This window comes from Parambassis ranga, chromosome 18, assembly GCF_900634625.1.
Source record: "Parambassis ranga chromosome 18, fParRan2.1, whole genome shotgun sequence".
NCBI lineage: Eukaryota > Metazoa > Chordata > Actinopteri > Ambassidae > Parambassis > Parambassis ranga.
Window position 1 is genome coordinate 2674475 of NC_041038.1, and position 24160 is coordinate 2698634.

Here is a 24160-nt window from a genome sequence, read left to right on the forward strand (position 1 = left end):
ACATCCATTACCTGTAAGTTTTGTCTTTTAATTTAAGCATAAAACTTTGTGTATTGTCACTTATATTATGCATCAATCATGACACAAAATCATCCACAGTATAAATATATATACTATAATTGATTAGAAATATTATCATATTTAGATTAAGTGCTATTGAAAGTTGCGGTAATCCACTTACATATCCACAGGTAGGTTACAAATGAACACAATGTCAGGTATTGAATGCATCTCTCCCCCTGGTACACACACTGCTGCTGCATCAGAAACGCTGGCTGTGCACTCGTCAAGCCGTCCTACCCTGCTCTTTCTAAAACCTCAGCTCTCCCTTTATCTTCTTTGCGAGGACACGACCACAATTTTAATCATAAACCTGACCTCACAAATCCGTTTGTAGTTCTGTGATGTGGGGCGTGCGTGCCACACATACTACTAATCCCTGGATCCTCAGAGTAGGACCATGATTTCTGGGACGGTGTTGCCAGGGGGAAGGTGGTGCCCGGGACCTGTTGGAAATGACAGCTGAAGAAAGCAGATTGAAGCACGGGGATCACAAAAACAGCAAACGCAGAAGATAGCGAAGAATCTCCCTCGCCTCGCCGTGTAAAGGGTGTGTGTCCACCTGCGATGTTTGACTGCTTTTAGCCTGATAGCTAATCATTTCACTGTTATCTGAGACTCTTACGCTAACGGCAGCCGGGGCTGAGTGCATGTGGGCTCATGCATCTCTCTGAGTGTGTGTGTGTTTAGGTATAGATTTTTAGTGTGTGAGTGTGTGTATTCGTGTGCGCGTATGTAGGGCTCTGCACTTGTTTTCACCGTGCCCATCTGAGATGTTTGCTAGCATGCTAATTTGATAAAGCTAGTTGGCTAATATTGGCTAATAAAAGAAATTAGCTGACTCTGGGCGAGGCGCACTGTAGCGACCTTATCACTGCATGTCGAATGGTGTGCTAGCATGATAGAAAGGCAGTCAAATGAGTCTGTCAGATAGAGCCCAGGCTGAATTGTTTTGTGGTTTGAATAATCTAATTAGCCAGTGTTAACTGTCTGACAACAGTGGCTAATTTCTTCGGCTATTAGCTTAGCAGCTAGAAGCCGGGGAGCAGGCTCGCTAATTGACCTAGTTTGGTGGGGGCAGAGGCGCTGTTGTCATTCCACTCGACTAAGCTTTGTTTACATTGTTACTTTTTGGCTTGTTACTATAACTACATGTTATTTTAGACACTCATTCAAACCTATGATGCATTTTAACTGTATAGCTCACTACTAACGTTGTTCCATGATGACCACTTAACTCTTAAGCCTTTAAGGGTTATATTTTAGCCTGTTGACTCCACCACATTCATGAAAGAAAATGACAAAAAAGTGCAAACTACTTCTTGTTAGGCATTGTTTGCAGGTTTATAAGTCAGTGTCTGTAGAGAAACTACCAGACTTTGCTCTAAACTATATACATATGGTGACTGTAACTCTTTGTGCTGTAGAATGTAGTGGAAGTAATTCTATGTCACATTATGTTTCTCTTCTAGTGCCCCTGAACGTCTCATGATTCACATGAGGCTGATAAAAACAAGGCCACCATTATGCACAAGTGGAAATGTGAAGGATCAGCAACACTAAATCTGTTTAAATATAGTCTCCTGAAAACAGACCAAGTTTTTGCCCTGTGTTTTTCTTCTTGGTTGCTAAATAGCGCACTTAAAATACCAGTAGTCGTTACGGGCTAAGTAGCAGCAATCCCTTAGGGGAGATGTATTGTTGACAATAGGGCTGCTGTGTTATTATAATCCTAGAAATAGACACTAACAGTTATTTTGATTTTCCTGTTCCTCTCTGTGCAGGGTTGTAGAGATGGAATCCCTAATGAGTGCGGTGGCCCCACGCTCCCCAGCCCCCGCCAAGAAGCTGTCGGAGGTGGACTTCCGCTCGGGGGCCACCCTGGAGCAGCTGTCGGCACAGGTGTCTGAGCTGGTGCTACTGGAGCAGGGGGAGTTTGGAGACCAGACGGCATTAGAGGTCCACACTGCCAAGGATTTCATCTTTAACATGCTAGGTAAAACTTTGGACTAGACCTCTTAAATTTAAGCCTCTCCCATAAATGGGAAGTGGGATTAAATGAAAGAAAGAACAAGATATTTCCATCATAATTTAAATGGGAAGTGATATACAGTACAGTAAAATCCTCAGGAGTAGTAATAATTTATTGCACAGAGTTAAAGTTACTATCAATTAACAATTAATTGACTTGCAAGTGGTGGTGAAAGCGGTTAGCTTACAATTACTGGATGTCAGCTTTATAAATATAGCCCTTTAAAAACCAGACTGACTTCATTGGGAATGGGTACAGCACATATACATGCTGATATCTAACTTTCTGTCCATATAAACTACAGTGTCAGCTCTTGTCTACTTTTCACTCAGTTTTTCCTCAGTGAGCAGGTACACGTATTTATCGGGGGCCAATGTGACTGAGAGAGCAGTGAGCAATCTTTTCCAGCAACCGCCCTGCTCCACGCTCACTATTGTCACCTGGACTCTGCCCAGTGCAATCACGGTCTGATTGGTTTGACACTGTCAGCCGTGCTTGGCACTCATGATGGCACAGTTTATGTGACATGATGAAAGTCATTTTCATAGCGATGCTGGCGTGTTTCTCTGTTGTTGTCATGCTGTTTTTATTAGCTGTAGCTATCTGTGTGTGTGTGTGTAGATGTGGTTGTGGAGAGGGGGGAGAGAGAGAGAGAACATCTGTGTACAGTCATGGATTTTGGAGGCTTTTACAGTACACTGACGAGAATGACATCAAGATGACAAATATGAGCAGCAACCAACTCGGCGTAAAAAAAAAAAAGTCATCCAAAACATTTTGATAATTTAAGGCCGTAAGGACAAAGATCTCATTTAAGTGGAGTGGAACACCGTTGTAATTTGCAGACCTAGTCAGCATTGAAATGATGGACCAGGTGCAACATGGCTCATTTAATCCTCTGACAGACATATCATTACCAGAAGCTTCTCATTTGTGGCAGATTTAAAATTTACACAATGACACAATGCTGTTAGAGCACAGCTACGACATGTCTACAATTATTTCCTCCGTCCTTAGCTCGCTAAGTTCGACCTGAGGCTCAAAGTTTGTGTGTTGTTGTCAGATTGAAGTGCGCACGTCCGTCCAATAGGTGGCACTCTCCCTCCTTTCAGCTGTCTTGTCCCCCTTGTTCTGTCATGTCATCCTCAGTAGAAACAAGACAAGTTTGGCTGTGTCAGTTTTGAGGCTTTAGCTCACGTGCATATTTCATCTGCCCTGCTGTGCACTTCTGTAATGTCTGTTTGTGAGTATGGTGCCACCCAGCATCACTATTCCTGTTAAAATAGCTTTATTTTGTCCTCTTATGAAGCTAAAATAGCTCTATCACACTGGGTGCTTTTCCCAGCGCAACCTCACACAAATCAGAACAGAATCCAGGCCTATTTCTCACATGTTATTGTGCTGCCACACACAGACCAGATGCATATTTTTAACCCTGTCATGATTCTGATGTGAAACCCTTTTCTTCTTTTCATCTTAGCTGAGAATTTCTCTTTAACATTTTAATTAGGCTGCACATTCACCACTGCTTTGCTGGTGTTTTCATACACTGTGCCCCACCACCTGCTGTGACAGCTCCAGCTGTGAAGAAGGGGTAAAAAAAGTTTCTAGGAATATAAAGTTAAGTGTGCAGTAGTGGCCACATTAGGAACTCGGGGCCCTGCCGAGGATAAAGCAGAGCTCTGAAAAAAGAAAGATCATCCTCTTGTCGGAGAGGCCTTGGTGTTGCATGCCAGCCTTCTGTTGAATTTGGCTGCATAGGTGTGTGTGTGTGGATATTGAACACGTATGGCTGTGCTTCTGTTTTTGCCGAGCTTTTATAAAGTTTGAGCTGCAGAGGGATCCCCACTGGGCTTTACACACTCTCGGGAAAAAAAAAGAAAGATTAAACTCACACACACGCACCCAGTGATCTTCCTCGCAGCGCGACAGTTCCAAGAAGAGCTTCTTATTTACCATGCATTCAAGTAAACACTGTGGTTTGCCTTCAGGCAAATCGTGGTGGGGGGATACTGTATATATACGGTATATATCTTTTGAAAAACAAAAGTTTGATGAAGGCAGAAATAGATCCACACTGCCGGTGGAGCAGAAGATCTGATGCTGGGTTCAGACATACCCTGCAGTCACATCTGAAAGTTTGTTAGCCCAGCCTGACAGAGTGCAGTTCAGAGTTAACCTGCTTACCAATATCAGTGAAAATGAACGCCATCTTAATATATATAACCATTAAAAGAAATCGGCATAATTGAGTTTTCTTCTTCATGCAGTGCATCAGATAATCCCTTCTTTCCTCTACCACTCGCCTTTTTCCACAGGGCATCTTACATTAACTCCTTTGTTTGCCACTATCTTTCACACTTAGTACTCTTGAGCATGTGCACAATTGGGTTAGAATAGTGATAAGTGGAGGCGCTTAGACAGAGAGAGGTGTTCAGCACCTTAGTTGGTTTCTTAGAAGTCAGGGGAAGGAGAACTCAAAGGTTCACTTTGAGTGCTCGGTGGTACGAATGTTTTGGTTGCAGATATTGTAAGTCTGATATCATTTTCATATTCTGTCTGACATCCACCTCCATTCAGCTCATTTTCAGGGAGCAGGGAATCGTGTTGCTATGCCAACATGTCTGTTTTGCTGCCATGATGTCTGTACATATGCTGCAAAATTTCAGAATTTGCAGAATTTCTCTGGAACTTGTTTTCTCCTCCTTCTTGAGGCTACACAGACTTTACCATGATGTGATGCATATTTTATTTGGGCGGAAAGATGAAAATCCCTCTTGGTTTAATTTAAACCATCAGAATAGCTACTTCTGTCCCTATGGGAGAGCAGCTCAGTCGGCCGGACTAGCAGTGTCTGGCTAGTCTCTTGCTCCAGCCTGTTAACGCTGGTGGGCTTCTGCTTGCTGGTCCGTCCTCTGATGCTCCCCAAATCCAGCTGTACTTTTATTATTATTATTATGGGTTTGGACGTGTGACCCACGTGGCTGCTGTGTCAGACTAATTCTCTGCTAATGCCGTGTTGGATTTGAGAGCCTGTCTTCACCTGGCTCTGCAGACACAGAAAATGAATGAAATGTGCATGTTTGATTAGCTAGGCTTTTGTTTCTGCTCATCAGCACAGACACACCAGTGCCAAGCTGCACAGATGAGCATCTTGACTGCTTACAATGATGGCCATTGTTGTTTGCTAACATCTTTTTTTGGCACATCGCTGTATTAAATCTTAATTGTTGTAAAGCTGGCACGTGCTTGACTTCACAACACTACTTTGTTGATGTTAATTCACCTGAGATTACAGCCTTAACCCTCATGTGTTGTTCGGGACATTTTTGTCCTCTGAGAGAAATTTTTCTGTTTATTTTGGCCATAACTTTGTCAATATGTGGACAAATTGAATCATTTTTCCTCAATAAGCTTAATTTTACATAAATTTTGTTAATATGATTTTAAAATTTTTCATAGGTCAACGGTACACTGTGGGCAAATTTTACCCCCTAATGTGTTGTTCGGGGACAAAAACGTCCCCTAACTCAGTGGTCCCCAACCACCGGGCCGGGGACCGGTACCGGTCCGTGGGTCATTTGGTACCGGGCCGCACAGAAAGACTGAGCAAAACATATATTATTCATTATCTGAGTCTGAAAGCTGTTTCATTTATAAATCGATCAGATTCATCCGCCTGTGCCTTTAAGCACCTGCCCAGACGCTTGTCTCGGTCACGGGATACGGCCCCAAAATTAAGCCCACAAGCTAGCAAAAATGAATAAAAACAAACGTCTTTGGAGAGCTTCTTCGGAAAGGGGAAAAGGCCTAACGAGGAGACAGAAGAAGAGGAGCCTACCCCTTCAAAGAAAAAGAAACCTGCATTTAAAAGACTATATCAGGAGTCCTATTTAAAATACGGATTTATTGCAACAGGTGATTCTCACACACCAAGTCCGCTCTGAGTGATATGTGGCGACAGACTCGCAAATGAGGCAACGAAGCCTTCAAAACTGCGAGACCGAGCACCCTGCATTAAAAGACAAGCCATGGAAGAAAACATGAACAAGAACGACTGAAGCAATTAATGACGGCCAAAACAAAATTACGGAGTGGACTGGACATAAGAAACACACTTCGGGTGTCATGTCTCCCATTATCCCTAGATGGGACCGCCTCATTGCTGAGAAAGCTCAAAGGCTCCCACTAATTAAGCATAAGAGTAAGTTGTCTCTTTATGCACTTTTTTTCTGTGCCGGTCCGTGAAAATATTGTTTTACATGATACCGCTCCGTGGTGCAAAAAAGGTTGGGGACCGCTGCCCTAACTTTAACGGTTTTAAAAATATATTAGATAAATATTTTTTTGAAATTTTTTTGCATAGACCTTTTAATTAACTTCAGTTCTAATCAACAGTAGTGAAAAAATCATTTTCCCCCAGGATTTTAACCCTTTAATCACCAATTAAAAGGGGTGGTGCTGAAAATTGAAAAAAAAAACACAAAATGGCTCATTTTTAATAGAAAAGGTGAATGTGGACTGGATTCTTTTTAACCTTTATTACAGTCTTGGTCATGTCAAACATCAGTAAAAAAATTGACTTTATTGCATTATTAGTTTTTGCACAGCACTGGATTTTCTTTTTTTCTCCCATTTTGTCCCATAGACTTACATTATAAACACACTTTTTTTGACTGCATGGCACTAAATAATCATGCATTCTTGATTGTTGGTGGTTTACCCTGTTGGTAGGAGGTAACATTTGTGATTTTTACAGTTAACAACTTAATTACCATACTAACCCTTTACCTGCAGGCCTGTGCTCATGTAGTGTAGTTTCTGGCTTGTATATGGAGTTATAGGGAGTATTTTAGCACATAATTGTGTGTCTACACACTGTGTGTGTATGTTAGAGAGGAAGAGAGCCATTTGCACACTGTCAGGGAAGGAAAGTCAGGAAAATAAAGTTACTAAGTAAGTGAAGTGTACCTAATTCAGACGTATAACGGCGATGCATAAGCATGTAAAATGAAAACATCCAGGAGTTCTGGCATCTGAAGTTGTGGATGGGTAAAATGGCTGTTTTTTTTTTTTTTTAGCTTTCGGAAAACACGTCCTCCGGTAGAGTGACTTTACTTTTAGGTTAGTGTCTCAGTTGAGATCACTGAATTATTCTAAGTGAAGTCTAAGTGCCCCTTTTCCATGGTGTGTTGCGCTCCACACGACCATACGTACATGTGCATGTTACTAAATAGACACCATAGATAGATAACTTGATAACATAATAAATAATCATTGACTAACCAAATCTAATCTACAGTTTAGTCCCCTACTAAAATTAGTATTAAAAGTAGTTTAGTAAAGTAAAGTAAAGTAAATTTGTTGCAGCCCTAAAAGTAAGTGCCGGGCCCTTTGATGCTGAGAGGTTCAGACTAAACAAAACAAAAACACTAGTGGACTTGCATGCATCCTCCTGGTCATTTAATGGTGACAAGAGCAGCAAGCAGCATGAAGAGAGGATTCACCTGTGCATGAGTGAAGGATTCACGAGTGAACGAATGAAGGATTCGCTTGTGAACAAGTGACGGATCTACTTGTGCAGCCTTCACAGCTTCACAGCCTGGCCCTTCATAGAGCCAGGCTGCACAATCATTTCCAGAGATTGTGCACAAGTGAATCCTCTCTTCATGTTGCTTTCTTCTCTTTTTTTTTCAATTTTCAGCACCACCCCTTATAAAATTGGTGATTAAAGGGTTAAAATCCTGGGGGAAAATGATTTTTTCACTACTGTTGTTAATTAAAAGGTCTATGCGTTTTTGTCCCCGAACAACACATTAGGGAGAAAAAAAGAAAATCCAGTGCTGTGCAAAAACTAATAATGCAATAAAGTCAATTTTTTTACTGATGTTTGACATGACCAAGACTGTAATAAAGGTTAAAAAGAATCCAGTCCACATTCACCTTTTCTATTAAAAATGAGCCATTTTGTGTGTTTTTTTTTCAATCTTCAGCACCACCCCTTATAAAATTGGTGATTAAAGGGTTAAAATCCTGGGGGAAAATGATTTTTTCACTACTGTTGATTAGAACTGAAGTTAATTAAAAGGTCTATGCAAAAAAATTTCAAAAAAATATTTATCTAATATATTTTTAAAACCGTTAAAGTTAGGGGACGTTTTTGTCCCCGAACAACACATTAGGGTAGTGTTTGCGAACAATGCATGAGGGTTAATTGAAAAAAAAAATTGAGTGAGCACAGACATCACATCATATCATTCATTAAGTGACTTTCATGATGGCTAATTTATTATGACTTGGCACTGTGGCTTTGCATGACATTGTCTGCCCTCCTGCTTGTTTTAATAAGCAAGGCTGACACTGTGATATTCACTTCTTCATAATCATACTTTTAACTATTCTGAAGAGGGAGGAATAATTAATCTATCTATAATTAATTAATAATTAATGATCTGTCAGATAATATAGGCAACACACACCTCATTCACAGTCTGACACTTTCCTGTAATCCATAAATGTTTTTTTTTATATACATTTCTGTCTGATATGCAATTTCATCAAGACTCTTTTGTATTGGGAAATATCAATATGTAATTATGGTACAAATTAAACCAATATTTAACAGTGCAGAGAGGGTAAATGAGCTTAAAGTTATGGATGAGCCACATTGACCTATCCATCAGGAGGGACATTTGCTGTTACTATTTCACATTCATGTCCACCTTCACTTTATTGCCTTTGGCTTCACTTTCACTTATTTCCTTCTTTTCTTCTGTCTGCTGCACCTCCGTCTGTAGTGTCTGTTTGCTGTCTAAGCCACAAATTTGTTGCCTGAAATGAAAGCTACAAAAGAAGACAGTGTTGGTTACGTACTCTAAACACAGTCTGAGTGATTGTTAGACATGACACAATAGGCAAAAATCCAGTCATTGGCTGGCAACTTAAAAAGATTGGTAATGTTACTGGTACTGTCTTTTATATAAGCCATAAATTCACTGTGATCTGCTTTCCCATCTGCCTCCTGATTGTTTCTAGTTGTGCATATTGGAGACCTGGGCAAATAAAAGTTTGAGTTACTTAGTTTATTAGTGATAATGAGATTTAATTGATCTCTGTGGAGCATTTATCAGCCTCTGCTCTCTCTTTAGAGGAACATCCCCCCAAGTTCAGCTTTTGTTGGTTTAGACTGCCCCGCTGCCCTAAAATGAGGAACTGCAGCAACATTTTTCCCCCTTTCAGTGATAATTGCCTGTCATTTAGCAGGACATGGTATCACAGTGCAGCTGGCATCAAAGCAGCAATGAGGAGCTGGAAGACACTGACAGCTTCTTTCAGCTGCTCTCTCTGCAGGTGGTTCACCAAACACCATGCCTATCATCACTCCCAGCCCTGTTTCTCATATTAAACACATTCACACACTGTCACATGTACACACACACACACACAGTGCACTGCCAGCTCAGTGATCTTAGACATCCCCTCCAATCAGATTAAATTGGAACTCCTCATTCCTCTTCTTCTAAAAGGCCTATTTTGGAGCTAATCTCCTGCTTCGATATGAATTCATAAACAGCAGAACAGCTCACCTTTCAGCAGCAGGGTTGTCTGGGATTAATCCTGCTATTAGTGCGCAAGTAGAGGCTGTGAGAAGTGCTGGTTGGAAAGCTCCGATAGCATCCGGTTGAGACTATATTAGTCAGGAGTCATTTGTAACAGATTGAATTGCTCCTTTTGGGCCGAAGATTATTTTCATGACATGTTCTGCCTCTGTATTGGAGTTTTATTGTCTGAATAACAGAGAGGTCACACAGAGGTAGGAGGTGCACGACAATAACTGTGAATCTCATTCTGACACAGATGACATCCCCTACTTTAACAGCTACTGCACCAAAGTTTCCTGAAATAAGAACTTGGAGTACTTCTCTGGGTAATCTCTCTAAAGCATCAAGCTTTAAAATGATGGTTCTGTCACTACTGACAGAATTGAGAGTTAGTTAATATAAGAATACTGATCCATGAGACAGCTTACAGAAAAGCAGTGAGCAGCTTATATAGAAATGTATGCATTATGGTCCCTGCTTGTGTGGTAATATGATGGTGATTCCAAAAACACAGTGTCTACATTTTTGTAAATAACTATATGAATAATGTTTAATGTGGTAATAGTGAGCTTCAGACGTGTTAGCGCAGAGTTACCTCTGCACTGTGTGTATCTCACACAAGTACTCTTTTAATTATTTATTAGGCAGACATTGTTTTGATTTGAAGGTAGAAGGATACCATGTTGTTGAGGTGAATGCGGTGACAGAACATGACAGACATGAATAGTACATGTTCCTGTCAGCAAAGGTTGAAGTGGTAGCACCCCTCAGGCTAGTTGCTAGAAAGAATTTTGTAATGCACGATGCAACAGTTTGTGCAAATGCTCAGAGTGCATGTCAAACAAGCAGCAGGCTGCAATCAGAGAATTGTGAGGATAAGGAACTACATAAATTTACTTTCTGCATATACGTAAGCTAGTAATAAGACTCCCATTATTATTTTACCTGCACTGCTATTGTTAGTGCAGCCAGGTTTTTAGAACAGGCTCACAGTTTCACAGTGTCTCTTCCTCTCACATCAACAACACATAGAAGTCATCGGCTTATTTGAAGGAATCCCATTTTCCAGAGAGATTTACAGAGCTATTTTTGGACACAGGTGTGTGGTAGAATATTCTCACTCTGCTGTGGCTGTGAGGACATGTAGCAGATTGCTCTCATACAGGGTACTTTCTGTGCAGTTTCATTTTTGTACTGTGACTTCATGCTGAAGTTAGCCCTATCTGAATATTCTATAATATATGTGTATGGTTCTTGTGCAGTAAATCAGTCCAGTTATAATGGAATTCAAACACAAGGTAGCTTTTGTTTTTAATAGCCACTTTAGTATGTGAGTCCATACTGCACTGAGGCAATTCAATCAGCGGGTAATAATATTACATGCTGATGTGTTCAGTTGTTGTGACAAACTCCCAAGACAGATGACAATGACAAAATGGGGCTCTCGTAGGAATAAATGATGTATTGATTTTGTAATCAGAGTGAATTAGTTTTTTGAAATAATGACATTTTGATGATATATTTATTCTTGTTTTCAGGCATTGGATTGACTGAAAGGGTGGCTGCCACACAGATTATATTGGAAGGAGAATCTTAATATGTATTCATTTCATGCTCTGAAGCTAGGACCATATTTTTATATCAACCTCCCTTTGTTGGAAATTACATTTAACATACCTACAATTACCAGTTTTGAGTTGATTTCCAGTGTTTCCTTTTATTTACCTACGCTCTTGAAAGCAGATTATTTAAAATCTCAATACAACATTTAAATTTCCCGGGTTGTGCACAGACAACAACAGACTAGAGCATGCAGTGTCACTATGTGGTTGGTTAAACACGGAAGAATAACCTAGATGCTGAATGTTTGTTTCAGAAAGAGATGGCTGAGTGTAAAGTGGTAGATGAGAGTGGAAGAGTTGTGGTTATGAAATTAAATACATACATTTCTGCTGTAATGAAATCAGTTTCCGTAGCAATGCACTCTGCAGGGGTTCCTGTAAAAAATAATACTCTGTATTCCAGTGGAGAATGGGGTAAAAGAAAACATGCATCTGTTTAATTGGAAATACTGGATGCATCGGGACACATGCCATTTAGGTAGGCAGGTTTTCCTCTTACCACACACTGAGAATGACGGAGAAACCAATATCCATGAAACAGTCGTTTCACAGACATGGAACTGGGTCTAGTCTAGAAATAGCTCTTAACGACAAAACTTCCCTCTAATGGAAATCTACATTCAAAGACATTTCTTATAGGATTAGGTTTAATCCGTGGCTGTGAAACCAGCCTAGACTGTCTCCATTCCAGCTCTATTCTCAGACTGTGTGTGTGTATATAGGCACATGTGCTGGAGTGTGTGCATATGTGCTTTTGTGTTTGTGTGTGCTTTCTGGCAGATGCCCAGTAATGCAGGGCCCGACTGTCGATCTGAGAGTTTGGATTAAAAACTAGATTGTGTTCTTTGGAACAACCTCAAAACTTCCTGCAGCCAGAGCAAAGACTGAAGAGGCCTCGCTAATTGATACAGTTTTTTCCCCCCTCTGTGCTCCTCTCTCTAACTGAAGCTATAGAGATAAGAAGCTCTTTATTCTTTTTTTTCACCACTCTCTTCCTCTTCCTCGCCTATTTGACCCAATTTATCAGTGGCAGATAAAACCAAACAAATCAGAGGAGCTGTGGCTTCAAACTCTGTGCCCTTTGGCTGGCTTATGATCCATTCTTCCCCTTGACACTTTCTCTCTCTCCCCCCACCCACTTCTTTCTCTTTGATCTGCCCAGTCACTGTTTCTGCTCTGGCTCTCTCTTTCCAGCTGAACAGATTTTAAGTTTTGATAATCAATTGGACGCATTTCATTTTGCAGGAACACTTGTCACAGATAGAGGAGATGTGAGTTTAGCATGATGCACTCTTTGTAGAAACGGAAGGCACACCAAGTAGAATTCTGATCAGCCTGTCCACACCAGGAAAACATAACATGAATTTTTATGTTTAAGCCCTAGAAAGCCGTTTTTCTATTGCTGCATCACTACATGTTCTTGGAGACAGGTAGTTGTCGTGATTGTTACTGAAAATGGGAAATGTATTATTGACAAAATGTGTTTTTTTTATCATGAGGACGTGTTGAAACTGATCATAACTTTTACAGTGTAACTACATCCATCTAATTTCCGAGCTTAGTCCTGTACTTCAGGGTCCTAGAAGAATTGGAGCCTATATCAGCTGTCAGTGGCTGAGAGACAAGGTACATCTCTGAAAAGGCTCATGCAGGCACTGGGGAGAACTCCACACAGAAAGGTCCCAGCCAGATTGAAACCAGGAATGTTCTTGCTGTGAGGTGACACATTTTTGTGTTAAAATTGTTGGGAATTACCGTCTTATCACTATGCTACCACCACCATGCTTTACCCTAGGTTGCTTGGAGTTGCAGTCACATTTTGTTTTGTCTCATCTGACCACAGAATGCTCTTGGAGTGCTTTAAATGTAATTTTGCAATTTAGTGTTTTTTTTTTTGACTGGCTTCCATATAGGCACTCTACCATACAGGCATGATTGGCAGAGTGCTGCAGAAATGGTCGCCCTCTTCTCATTGCTGCAAAGGACTTCCAAAGCTCTGTGAGAGTGAACATGATCTTTCTCCATTTTGCCAGAGAACGAAGAGTCCTTGTAGTTTGAAACATATCCCTTTTCACACTATGAGTGCTCCTCTGCAGCACTCAGGATTTTAGAAATGGTTTTGTACCATTGTCCTGGTCAATGCTTTACTAGTATGCTCGGCTCTACAGGGAGTTGGTGTGATTTTGTGGTTTATTTTTTTTATTCTCACATGCAGCTCTTGCATTCAGGCCTAAAACCATTGTCCTCTCTATATTGCACATCACATCACAAAGATTGCTCTCTGCATATTAATGTAATTGTTCTCGCAGTGTGAAATGTTGGTGTACTAACTCCTGCAAATGTCCTGGGAGGGCCTCAGAAAGGCTGTACATCCAAAGGAACCACCGTGCTCCAGATGAAGGCTCCTATTGTAACTGCACTAGTCTAGTCGGGTCTTGTGGAAGGAGATGAAATGTTTCTGCTGAGAAATGTGGAGACCCACAGGCAAGCTGTCACGTACTTCTTACTTTTCTTCTTCTTCGTCGACTGCTCCCTCTGTGGTGGTGTCAAAAAAGGTGCCTTCTTTTTACTGCTTTTCAAAGAGAAAGCACCAGGGAGATCCTCGTCAGCACATTTGACTTTGACTCCCACATAAGTTGCTGGTTCATTTCTGCTCTACCCTTTGATGTAAAGTAGCAAACAATGGGTAAAGATGCTTCTGCCGCACAGGGATGTATTCATCATCAGCTGGTTGTAATTTATTATTTACTTGACATGGGTTTCCTACTCATAAGGATTAAGTAGGAGGTGAACTTCAAAGCATAAGCCTTAAGAATATGTTTCTCTAAGTGTTAGTGGATTTCCTTGTCACTCACTCACAATTTTTCACACGTCCTAGGTACACACACATACCACTACATGGAAAAACATCACATGGCATTCTGCCACCAAGGTTGTGTTGCCCATGTAATAGGATGAGAGGGATCATGTTAGGAGCTTTGTGCCCCCAGCCGTGGCCTGCCAGCTTGGTCTGATGCCCCCATTTCTGCAGCCGCTTAACTACCCTGTGGGGGATAAACACTCAGGCTCTGGCTTCTCACAATCTCTCCCCCTGCGAAGGATTTAAAAACGTCCACATTTTACCTTTGACCTATAGTAGTAGTAGCCGTTAACTCTAGACCAGTTATGGCTGTAGGATCATGCCTCTCTCGGCTGCTAGTGTAAGCTGGCAAAACATAATTTACTTGACTGCGTCTCCCGTGGGGCCCAGAGCCTTGCATAGTATACAACACAGCCAAGTAGCCATAAAGGGATTTGGAGACTGGAGTTTCTCATATCAGTGATCAGAGAGGAGTGCTTGTTAGTACTGGAGGAAATGTTGCAACCAGGTCTAAAATATGAGAACAAATTAAGATAATCGTAATATTGCTTGTACTCCACCAAAAAACTTGCAGTAACTTTATTCATGGTGCCTTGTGTGTGTACAGTGTATGGTAGAGGTCTTGACTGCACACATGTAGCCACTGAAACAATCATTAATTGAGTCCAGTGTGTGTGTGTCCTTGTGTGGCTGTTAACTTCCCTCTCTCTTGTGTCAATATTACTGCAGCACAGGCTCATAAATATATGCAGTGCCTCTGAAAATAAATTAAGCCAGAAATTTCCAAGCTGACTGACCTGCTGTTTCTGTTGCTGGTGTGTTCGCTGTACACCTCTCTGTGCGTCTGAATATGATATGCATTTTAATGTGTATCTTTAAGTGAGAGAATACCTCTTTCACATGCAAACGGTTTTGCTGCTCTCCCCAGGCTTAGTTCAGAAGGTGGACCAGCGCCTCCCAGTGGCCAATGAGTACCTGCTGCTCTCCGGTGGAGCCCGAGAGGGCGTTTTGGACCTCAACCCTGAGGACCTGGGGGACTACGCAAAAGGGGCAGACTTTGACCTAGATTTCACCCTCCTGGTTCCCGCACTGAAGCTTCATGACCGCAACCAGCCGGTCACCCTGGACATGAGGCACTCTTCACCCTGCCACTCATGGCTTAGCCTCCGCCTCTGCGATTCCACCATCCTCTCCCGTTGGAACATCTGCTGCCAGGAGGAGAATGGGCTTACAGAGGAATATGAAGAAGAAGAAGAAGAAGGGGAGATGGGTGAGCAGAAAAAAAAATAGGATAATCAGAGGAAGGACAGGGAAGGAGAAATTTATAGTGAGGAGATGAGGGAACAGAAGGTGAGGCAATGGAGTATGATCAGGCAGATGAGCTACCTGGAAGGTGGATAAGTTCACAAGATGAAGTGAAACAGAGGAAATGCTGGAGCAGCGCAGAGTGGAAGGAATTGAAACTGATTCAATTTTCTTCATGTTTCACTCAGATAATTTGATGCATGATGTTTTGATGCAATCTTGCCTGGCAAGCTGCACAGGCCCACTCTTTATATCTCCTCGGATGTGTAAAATGAAAAATCCTGGCCTGGAAATAAACACTGAAACATTTATGAGTTTAACTCAACAATCAAAAGTTAAAGAAAACATGGTGGTGTCTAGATTACATCATCTGCTACACTCACACGAGAAAGTGAGTGAAACTTCAGAGAGAAAAAGTGCAACCAATTACTGATGTGATTTTAAAAACACATTTTATGCACATTCTGGGTGTATCCTATCATATCTATTACACTATATGGAGGAATGGATTATTTAGCTGGACTTACCATACAACCGGGATGTGTGTTGCGTTTCTCATGGAATTCAATTTACTCTTAGCAGTATCTGTAGTAAGAGTTACACTGTCTGTGGCTGAAGAGGGAATTCTACCACTTCTTCACCTCCTCCTCAGACTTTTTTAGTAAGTTGTTCCTTTAAAACCTGAGTTAACTAGATAATAAAGCAATTGAACCAAAAAGAAAACAAAGGGCCAAAACAGTGGGCAGAGAAAAATCAATTAAATATATTTATAGTGAGGCTCTGCCGCCTTGGTGTGCCTGGAGTGCTTTGTCTGGATTTGTATCGATTGTTGCACTTGTTTAGTGTGTATAAATACACTCATGAGATTTGAACCATTGTGCCAGACAGCAGATTTTAGCAAGTAAAATGCACAAGAAATACAGAAAATACAGAAAAGCAGAAGTTATTGTGGGCCTCTAGAGCCTCGAGTGACTGTTTGGTCGTTCTTTCTCCTGCTCAGGTAAAGCCGCCGTCCCCTGCCTGGGCTCTCCTCAGTCTTTGGATGGGTGCTACTTCTCTCCCACCTTGGTTACAGATTGGTTCTGGGGGGTTGTGAGTGAGGCTGTGGAGGAGTTGCGGCGTAGTCCCCAACGAGGCATTCCCACCCCTGAGCGCTTGGAGAGGAACGGACCCCTCACCACCATTATCCTACAGGTACAGATGAGGTGCTACTTTCCATAATGATAAACTAAGCTAAGCTTGACTTGGTATGTGTAAATCCACAGAGAGTATAAGGTGGTTTCAATTTGTAGTTAAATAACAGTGTCTGAAATTCAGAGTCATATTCCTCCACCCATGTCTCCCTGCAGGCAGGCTCGAGCAGGGTGCTGTACGACCTGCTGCCTGTGGTGTCATTTCGGGGCTGGCCTGCTGTTGCCCAAGGCTGGCTGACGGCCAACCACTTCTGGGATGGTAAAATCACAGAAGAAGAGGCCATATCTGGCTTCTATCTGCTGCCCTGCTGCTCCCCGCTTGGTGGGCGCCCAGACAGGGAGTGGAGGCTGGCATTCTCACGCAGCGAGGTGAGGTGTTTTGCTATGTTCCTTGTACTGATTGGTCCCCTTGTACTGATTGGTCCCCTGTTTTTGTATCAGGTTCAGCTGAAGAAGTGCATCCCCTACCCTATGGCTCAGGCTTTCCAAGCAGCCAAGGCAGTGCTGTCTCGTATCCTGGCCCGTCCACGCACCGGCCTCAGCCTCTACCACCTGCGCACTCTTCTCTTCTGGGCCTGCGACCGACTTCCTTCTGCCTACCTGTCCTGCCCAGACTCTGACACTCCTGGCCGTCTCCTCCTTGGCCTCCTTGATGATTTGGCTCATTGCATCCTGGGTAAAAACTGTCCAAATTACTTCCTGCCCCAGTGCAACATGTTGGAGCACCTGACTGATGGTCAGGCGCTGTTAGTAGCCAGGAAACTCGCCCATGTACGCTCGGATCCTACCGAGCACCTCCGGGCGGCTCTGGACCAGGCCCAGCAGGCAGGGCAGCTGAAGAAGGAGCTAACAGCTAGCACCAACGGTCACGGCTCACCCGGTCATCACCCAGCCAACGGCATCATCTCACCTTCAGAGGACAAGCTGGCCCAGCGGCTGCAGCAGCTAGTTACAGAGAACCCTGGGAAATCCATATCTGTCTTCCTCAACCCAGATGATGTCACCAGGCCACACTTCCGCATTGATGACAAGTTCTACTGAGAGAAGAAATACAATCTGTGATGTCACATCAGAGGGTCGAGGGACTGAACACACTCTCCTGCACTCACTCCTCCATCTTAAGGCTGAACAGGACAATGCAACGAAGCCTTGCTGCTTGATTGACTCTTTAAAACCAAAAACACACATTTCCTACTACTGACATGTGGCGTCCTCTTTGTCAAGACGTCACAACAACAGACATGATGTCACCAAGCTGTTGCCACGGAGATGGCCCTCTCCTAATGAGCTGGCCTTAACAAGACTCATCAGCTGGTGCTACAAGGACAAGGGCCGGCTTTAGTCATGAGTCCAGTACAGATAAACTCGAAGTGTGTGTGTTTGTAAATGTTGGCCCAAGGATTTCACACATTGCTCACACTTCTAAGAGGAGAAAAGCTCCTTGATTGCTGCATTTCTCCCCTTTTTATTTCAACTCTTAGTGGGCGATGGCTGAATTAGAAAAGAAAAACAAGGTGTTGCTGATGTAACTGAATGTAATGTTGCGAGGTGTCTTTAAAAAAGAGTTTCTCTTTCAGCTACATTTTAGCTCTTTTTCAGCCTATATTTAGGGGGTTTTTCACTTTTTTTAATCTTTCTCAGGTGTGCACAACATTCTTTTTTTTGATATATATTATTCCCTTTTAAAGTCTTTAACTATATTTCACACCGCTTAAATTTCATGGTTGTGGAATGTACCAAAGAGCTATGTTTGAGTAGACCCTGAACGTCTTTGTTCCAACTTGATGGTCAGAATGTTGATTTCTTTTTGGTCACACCAGCAAGTGAGAGAGAAAAGAAACTTAAAACTAAAGCTGCAAAACCAACTCATTCCAATGGAATAAGAGGATTTGCTCTAAAGACAAAATAATACACAAATCGTAAATGTAATCTTAAGGAAGCTTGTGTAGCTCGTTAGCTGTGTTACACCATGGGATTATATAGGAGTGAAAGCATCCAAGAGATGTTTGCAAACAGTTATCACACATGACACACGACAGTTATCACACCAGATTTTAGAAGTTTTCCATCAGAAACTCTGGTGTGACCGAGCCCTCAAGTTGGAAACAGGAGAAAGAATTTCGCTTGCTAACTGAAAACACTGTATAACTGGTTGTATGTGTTGTATTTGAGTTTAATTTCTTAGCTGAGCAGATATTTTTACTCCTTGTATTCGATGGTAGGCCCCTTTCAGCCTGTCCACGGAGTGACTACTGTGTACCACAGTCATGGCTAAGTTGAGGTACTTACCTGTCAGAGTGTCTTACAAATGGCCCGGTACACCTCCCATCTTGTGTTAGCACGTCTGTTCACTTTCTGTTGGAGAAACACTCTTTAGTGTCTCTCATTTGAGGAGACCCCCCCGTCTCCTCTGCTTGCTTGGGTTTTTTTAATGAGCTTCATGTGTTTGAACATGCACCGACGTGTGTGTGTGTGTGTGTGTGTGTGTGTTCAGTGCGAGACGAAGCACGCAGCAGGACGCAGACAGACACGCACACACACACAGATGCTGCCCACTGAATTATCCCCGCAGCGGTGGTGTGTTAGTCATCGTGCCCTATCAAGCCATCCACAGAGGGATGGAGGGATAGATAAGAGGATGGATGGACCCTCCTCCTCCTCCTCCTTCTCTGGTCCTTTTTTTGTTTTTTTAATCCTCTGGGTACAGAATCAAAAAAAGCTCTTAAAACTTGGTACTACTCCAACATTATGTTTACACTGCTAGCAGCCACACTGCTGCAGTGCCATGCAGCCGATTGGATTATGAGCTGGAGCAGAACAAAACAGAGAAGCTGGAATTTCCTCTTACATTAATTTCACTCAACTTTAAGAAACACTATCTAATGAGTTTAACTGATTACTTAATCAAGCACTAACACTGCTGCTTCCACTGAAGGAGGAAAAAAAAAGCACATGATTGGTTAAAAATCAGGGGGTTTAGTTTTAAACTGCTGGTGGAATGTTACTCCTTCAGGCAGATGTGTGAATGATGTTACACTATCAGCCGGGTCTACAAATGAATTGTGCGTACTACTGAATACATTTTTATATCGTCATGTGACGTGTGTGTGCGTGTGGGCTAACCAAAGTGTGCGGTACGGAATGTCTAAGCAGGGTGTGCATTCAGAGGATTGTGTGTTTTCAGCACTTTTAACTAAGACAGGCCCGGCCATTGTAACCCAGAGTCATAAAGAATAATCAATGTATATTTATTAGAGGATATTTAAAGGTACCTTCTTTCATATTTGACATAGTGTTGTTCCTTAACGGGCCTAGTTAGAGATTACTCGACACTGAAAACAATCATTGTTTTTCCTCGAATTGTACACGTGAAATCTAATTCCTAAATATGCAATCAAGCATCTTATGGAAAGGCTTGCCATCTGCAATTGTAATTCAATGTAGATTTACTAGAAGAAAAAGAGGTACTCACTATCTGCTGTCCAGGGATTGCATGAAGCACACGTGAGGCCCAAACATCAGTCCTCGATCTGTGCTGTTTCTAATCAGTTTTGGTTGTGAAACTTTGAGAAAAGCTGACTGAATACAATGAATGTATCCACCACATCTCTCTGATCTGTTCCCTACTTGAACACAGAGTCAAATCTGTTCACTGTTATCTTAGTGGAAGCGCCAAGATAACCATCTGTACTGAATTGAATTTCATATCTCTTTTATTACTTGAGTTCCTTCTCTGTTTTTTTTTTAAATAAGTGCAAATTATTTTCTCTTTGGATTTGCTGTATTTATTACTGTTTACTTTCTGAGGGTTTATATTGATCAAGCTTCAGCATGAAATAAATCACTCCATTTCAGATCATGTTATGTGGAGATGCTTTAATTATGTGCGCATTTATCTATGCCAGAAAAACACTCTCTCTTTCAATGTGTTTGCAGTGACCGATAAATCAGGCTTGCATGTGAGCTGCAATGTATGTGTGAGCCAACAGAGGGAGCTACAGGACAGGGTTTGAAGTGAGGATGCTTCACAAGAGACTGGCACACAGAGGAAGAACACAGAAAGGCTAATGTCAGTAATCTCATTTGTTCTACACCTTATAGCTTAATGTGTTAATATAGCGGTGTGCAGGTGTCATGAACCCCCTATAGAGGTCAAAGGTCAGGGCCGAAGCTGCAACAGATTCTTGTGATTTCATCAAATTGCAGTATGAAGGATGATGGTTTAAAATTTACACTATAAAATATGATGCATTTGAATCGAATTGAACTACTAAACAAAAAAAGGTCAAATTAGCTACACATTTTTTTCCGTTTAATTCATAGAAAGAGTATTATAGAGCTGCACTGTGATTGGCTGATTAGAGTAACAGGTGGACCTATACAGTGGCTAATAAGTACAAGTTTTTGTACACAAAAACTCGACCTCTGTTGAGTTCCGGAAGGAGCCATGTCATTCTCCATCTTTGTTTTTCAAACTCTGTGCAGATGCAGAGGATGCTGTTTTGCAACAGTAACTATGAACAATTCGTCCTCGGCTGACATTTAGAAATTTTGAGCCGTTGTCTGTCATCTGTTATGTGATGAAGGCACAGATGTTTTTTTGTTTTAGGTACAAACATCATATCATTTCCCATTAATTCCCCGGACCACATGTACACACTGACAGCAGCAATCTGTTGATGTCTATTAAGCAGATTATGAAGCGAGGAAGTCAGTGGATTGTGTGATTTACAGATGTGACTGTGACCTCACGAGTCAGACTATTAAATACCGCCTGTACCCTCACAGTAGCCTGCCTTTTAACTGCCTGTATTTACAAGTCTTTTCACATACACTGATATATGCTCTCAAACATTAGACAAGATAATAATTGTGGCCTTTTGTGAGTCTCGCTTTTGGATTTTGGTTAAATGTCCTGACAACTACCGGATAGGTGGTCGTTACATTTTGGTGCAGACGCGCGTCGTGATGCCCTCAGGACGAAGGAGACCTTAAAGCAGCGATAAAATGGCTTTATAATCCACACTTTTATTGTTGTGGTTCAGTCTCACAGCTCTCATGGTGCAGGAAGCCATTTTTAATTTAAGTCCAGAATGTATGGTGGCCTATGGAGCCCAAAAAATTATAAATAAATTCACGGAGGCTGAACTGACCAATCAGCATTTATTAGCATATAGTGCTAATGTGTCACCTTAGCTGTAGAAAAGAGGCAAGGGCAGTCTTTCAAATTCAGTTCCCGTACACATAATCAATACTGTATCAGCCGTACTAATAAAATGTGAGCTCCTTTAATATAAAGGCTGCTGAATGAATATTTTAGTTGTTTAGTTCAACTCTACAGCACGCCCAATGTGAGCAGCGGCCACGTGTAGAAAGTGGTTAAGCTCTGTTGTGAAGGCTAACATGATAAACTACAGATCGCCACAGCAGCATGAGGAGGATGGAAAGAGGTGCTTCCATCCTCCTCAGGGGGACTTGAACCCCAGACCACCATGAATGTTTTGGGTGCAAATCAGGCCCTTGTGAGTCAGACATGAATGAGGAGTTGTGGCTTTGCCAGCCACACACACACACACACACACACACCAGTTTAAACTACAACACAAGGGCAAAAGGTGGGGGGACACCCATGATGTGTGCTCTGCATGAAAACACTGCTGGGTGCAGGGCTCTCTCTCTCTCCTGGTCGTCCTCCCTTTCTCTTCCCCCTGCAAACTCCTAATACACGTGATTCAATAATGGAGATTAATGCACACTGGCACAGGAACAAGCTGAACACACACACACACACACGTGTGCACTACACACTCTGTATAAAACAATAGAGTGTGTGTGGAGGGGTGTCCTGAGTGGAACAAAACAGGGACAGAGATAGGTTGGAATTAGAATTGAGGAAAAAAAAAAACACTAATAGCATTATTCAGTGTTTAGGTCTCACACACACAAGGTGGTAAAAACATTCAGCTTGTCTGCCTTCTAGGTCAAGGTTATGGGTTTATGATAGGCCCACTGAGCACTGGTGGATATTTTTTTTAGGTAGACACAGGAAGGAAGGACGACAGGATGAGTGTACAAAGGCCCACTGGCACTGACTGCAGTTACCGGTGTGTGCGTCAGGTGAACACATGTCCTCGTTCAGCCCCAGTTGCTCAGTGACAGACGGCTCAAAGGTATGGAGTTACAGCCTGGCCTTATTAACACACACACACACACACACATTGAGTTATAACCACAAATACATGCAAACAGACTGCTCTAGGGCTGAGGCTGTGGTGGCCTATTTAAGGAGATTAGGTGGCAGTTAGGAGATACTGCTGAGGACATACTAAACCTGCATTTAGAGGACAGGGGACACGCAGGTAGGAGGAGCCTGTAGGTCATCGCAATGATTTTTAAAACCTAACCAGTCTCATCATTTGATTCACGACTCAGAGATTTTATTTAATGCTGTTTCATGTGTATGGGTCAACTGTTGTAAATGATCATTAACATTTGGACAGTTTCACAGCCAGGAAGCTCCACAGCTCCAAAGGTCAGCTGTGCCAGCGCTGTGACACATCTGCAGTTCTGATTTAATGCAGTGAAATATCAGCAGGGCACATTTTCACCAACTCTTAGTGTGTTAAGCTAAAAGTAATCTCCATCTTTGTGAAGGGTGAGAATGCCTCGTACAAATGAGGGGCTCTGAGATGCCAAAATGATTTTTGCGCGCATTGATTTTTGACACTGTAGTCAATACTGTTGACTTTGTGGCTTGGCCAGAGAATGTAAAGCCCCCCCCCCCCCACCACCACCACCCCCTGCCTGGAGTTTTCTCATCTTAAGACTCAGGAGAGAAGAGGAGAGTTTTTGTCTCAGTGTGTCCTCCTCGCTCTCAGCGTTTCCCCTGCTGATTTTGACATAAGCACTTTTTTTTTCTGCCGGGGTGGTCGTTAGTTTGGTGCCGTCATCGAGTTTTCTCATCAATTAATCTTGTCGTGATTTTTTTTGTTGTTGTTTTTTTTTCTGCCTGACGACAGACGACTCCCGCAGCAGGTTTTTGATGACGTCACTGTAGATTGTAACGCTGGCAGTCATGCCCGTCATTGGACACAATTACTTTTATTGATCAACATCTCTACCTCCTCTGCTCTCCTTCACTCTGCTTCTGATAACTTTGCAGATGCTGCAGTTTCAGGAGTGTGTGTGTGTGTGCGTCCGAGTTTAAGCACAGAAATGATTATTATTGTTGTTATTTTGTCCAGTTGATATATTGTATAATATTATTAGAATAATTATAAGGACATAACATATTTAACTAGTATGTGGTTGCAAAAGCACCATTTAGTAAGACAGCTGGGATCAAACCCCTGACCCTTGGTCTGTCACAGCATGTGCTCTACCATCTGAACCACCAACAAGTTGTAGCAGTCAAGATGTTTTACCCATTTCATGAAGGCATTAGCAGTGCATCGCAGAATATGATGTAAGTTGTCATATAAGGAAGT

General features: G+C 42.1%; 1 protein-coding gene across 1 annotated transcript; it reads left to right on the top strand.

Annotated features, from left to right (window-relative positions):
• The first annotated feature begins 403 nt into the window (after positions 1-403).
• On the top strand, positions 404-20419 carry tmem102 (transmembrane protein 102). The gene is made up of 6 exons (XM_028429678.1): positions 404-610; positions 1845-2056; positions 15104-15445; positions 16481-16674; positions 16830-17042; positions 17115-20419. Exons 2-6 carry the CDS (start codon positions 1855-1857, stop codon positions 17712-17714), a joined length of 1551 nt encoding a protein of 516 aa, XP_028285479.1. The 5' UTR covers positions 404-610; positions 1845-1854; the 3' UTR covers positions 17715-20419.
• Positions 20420-24160: the final 3741 nt, after the last annotated feature.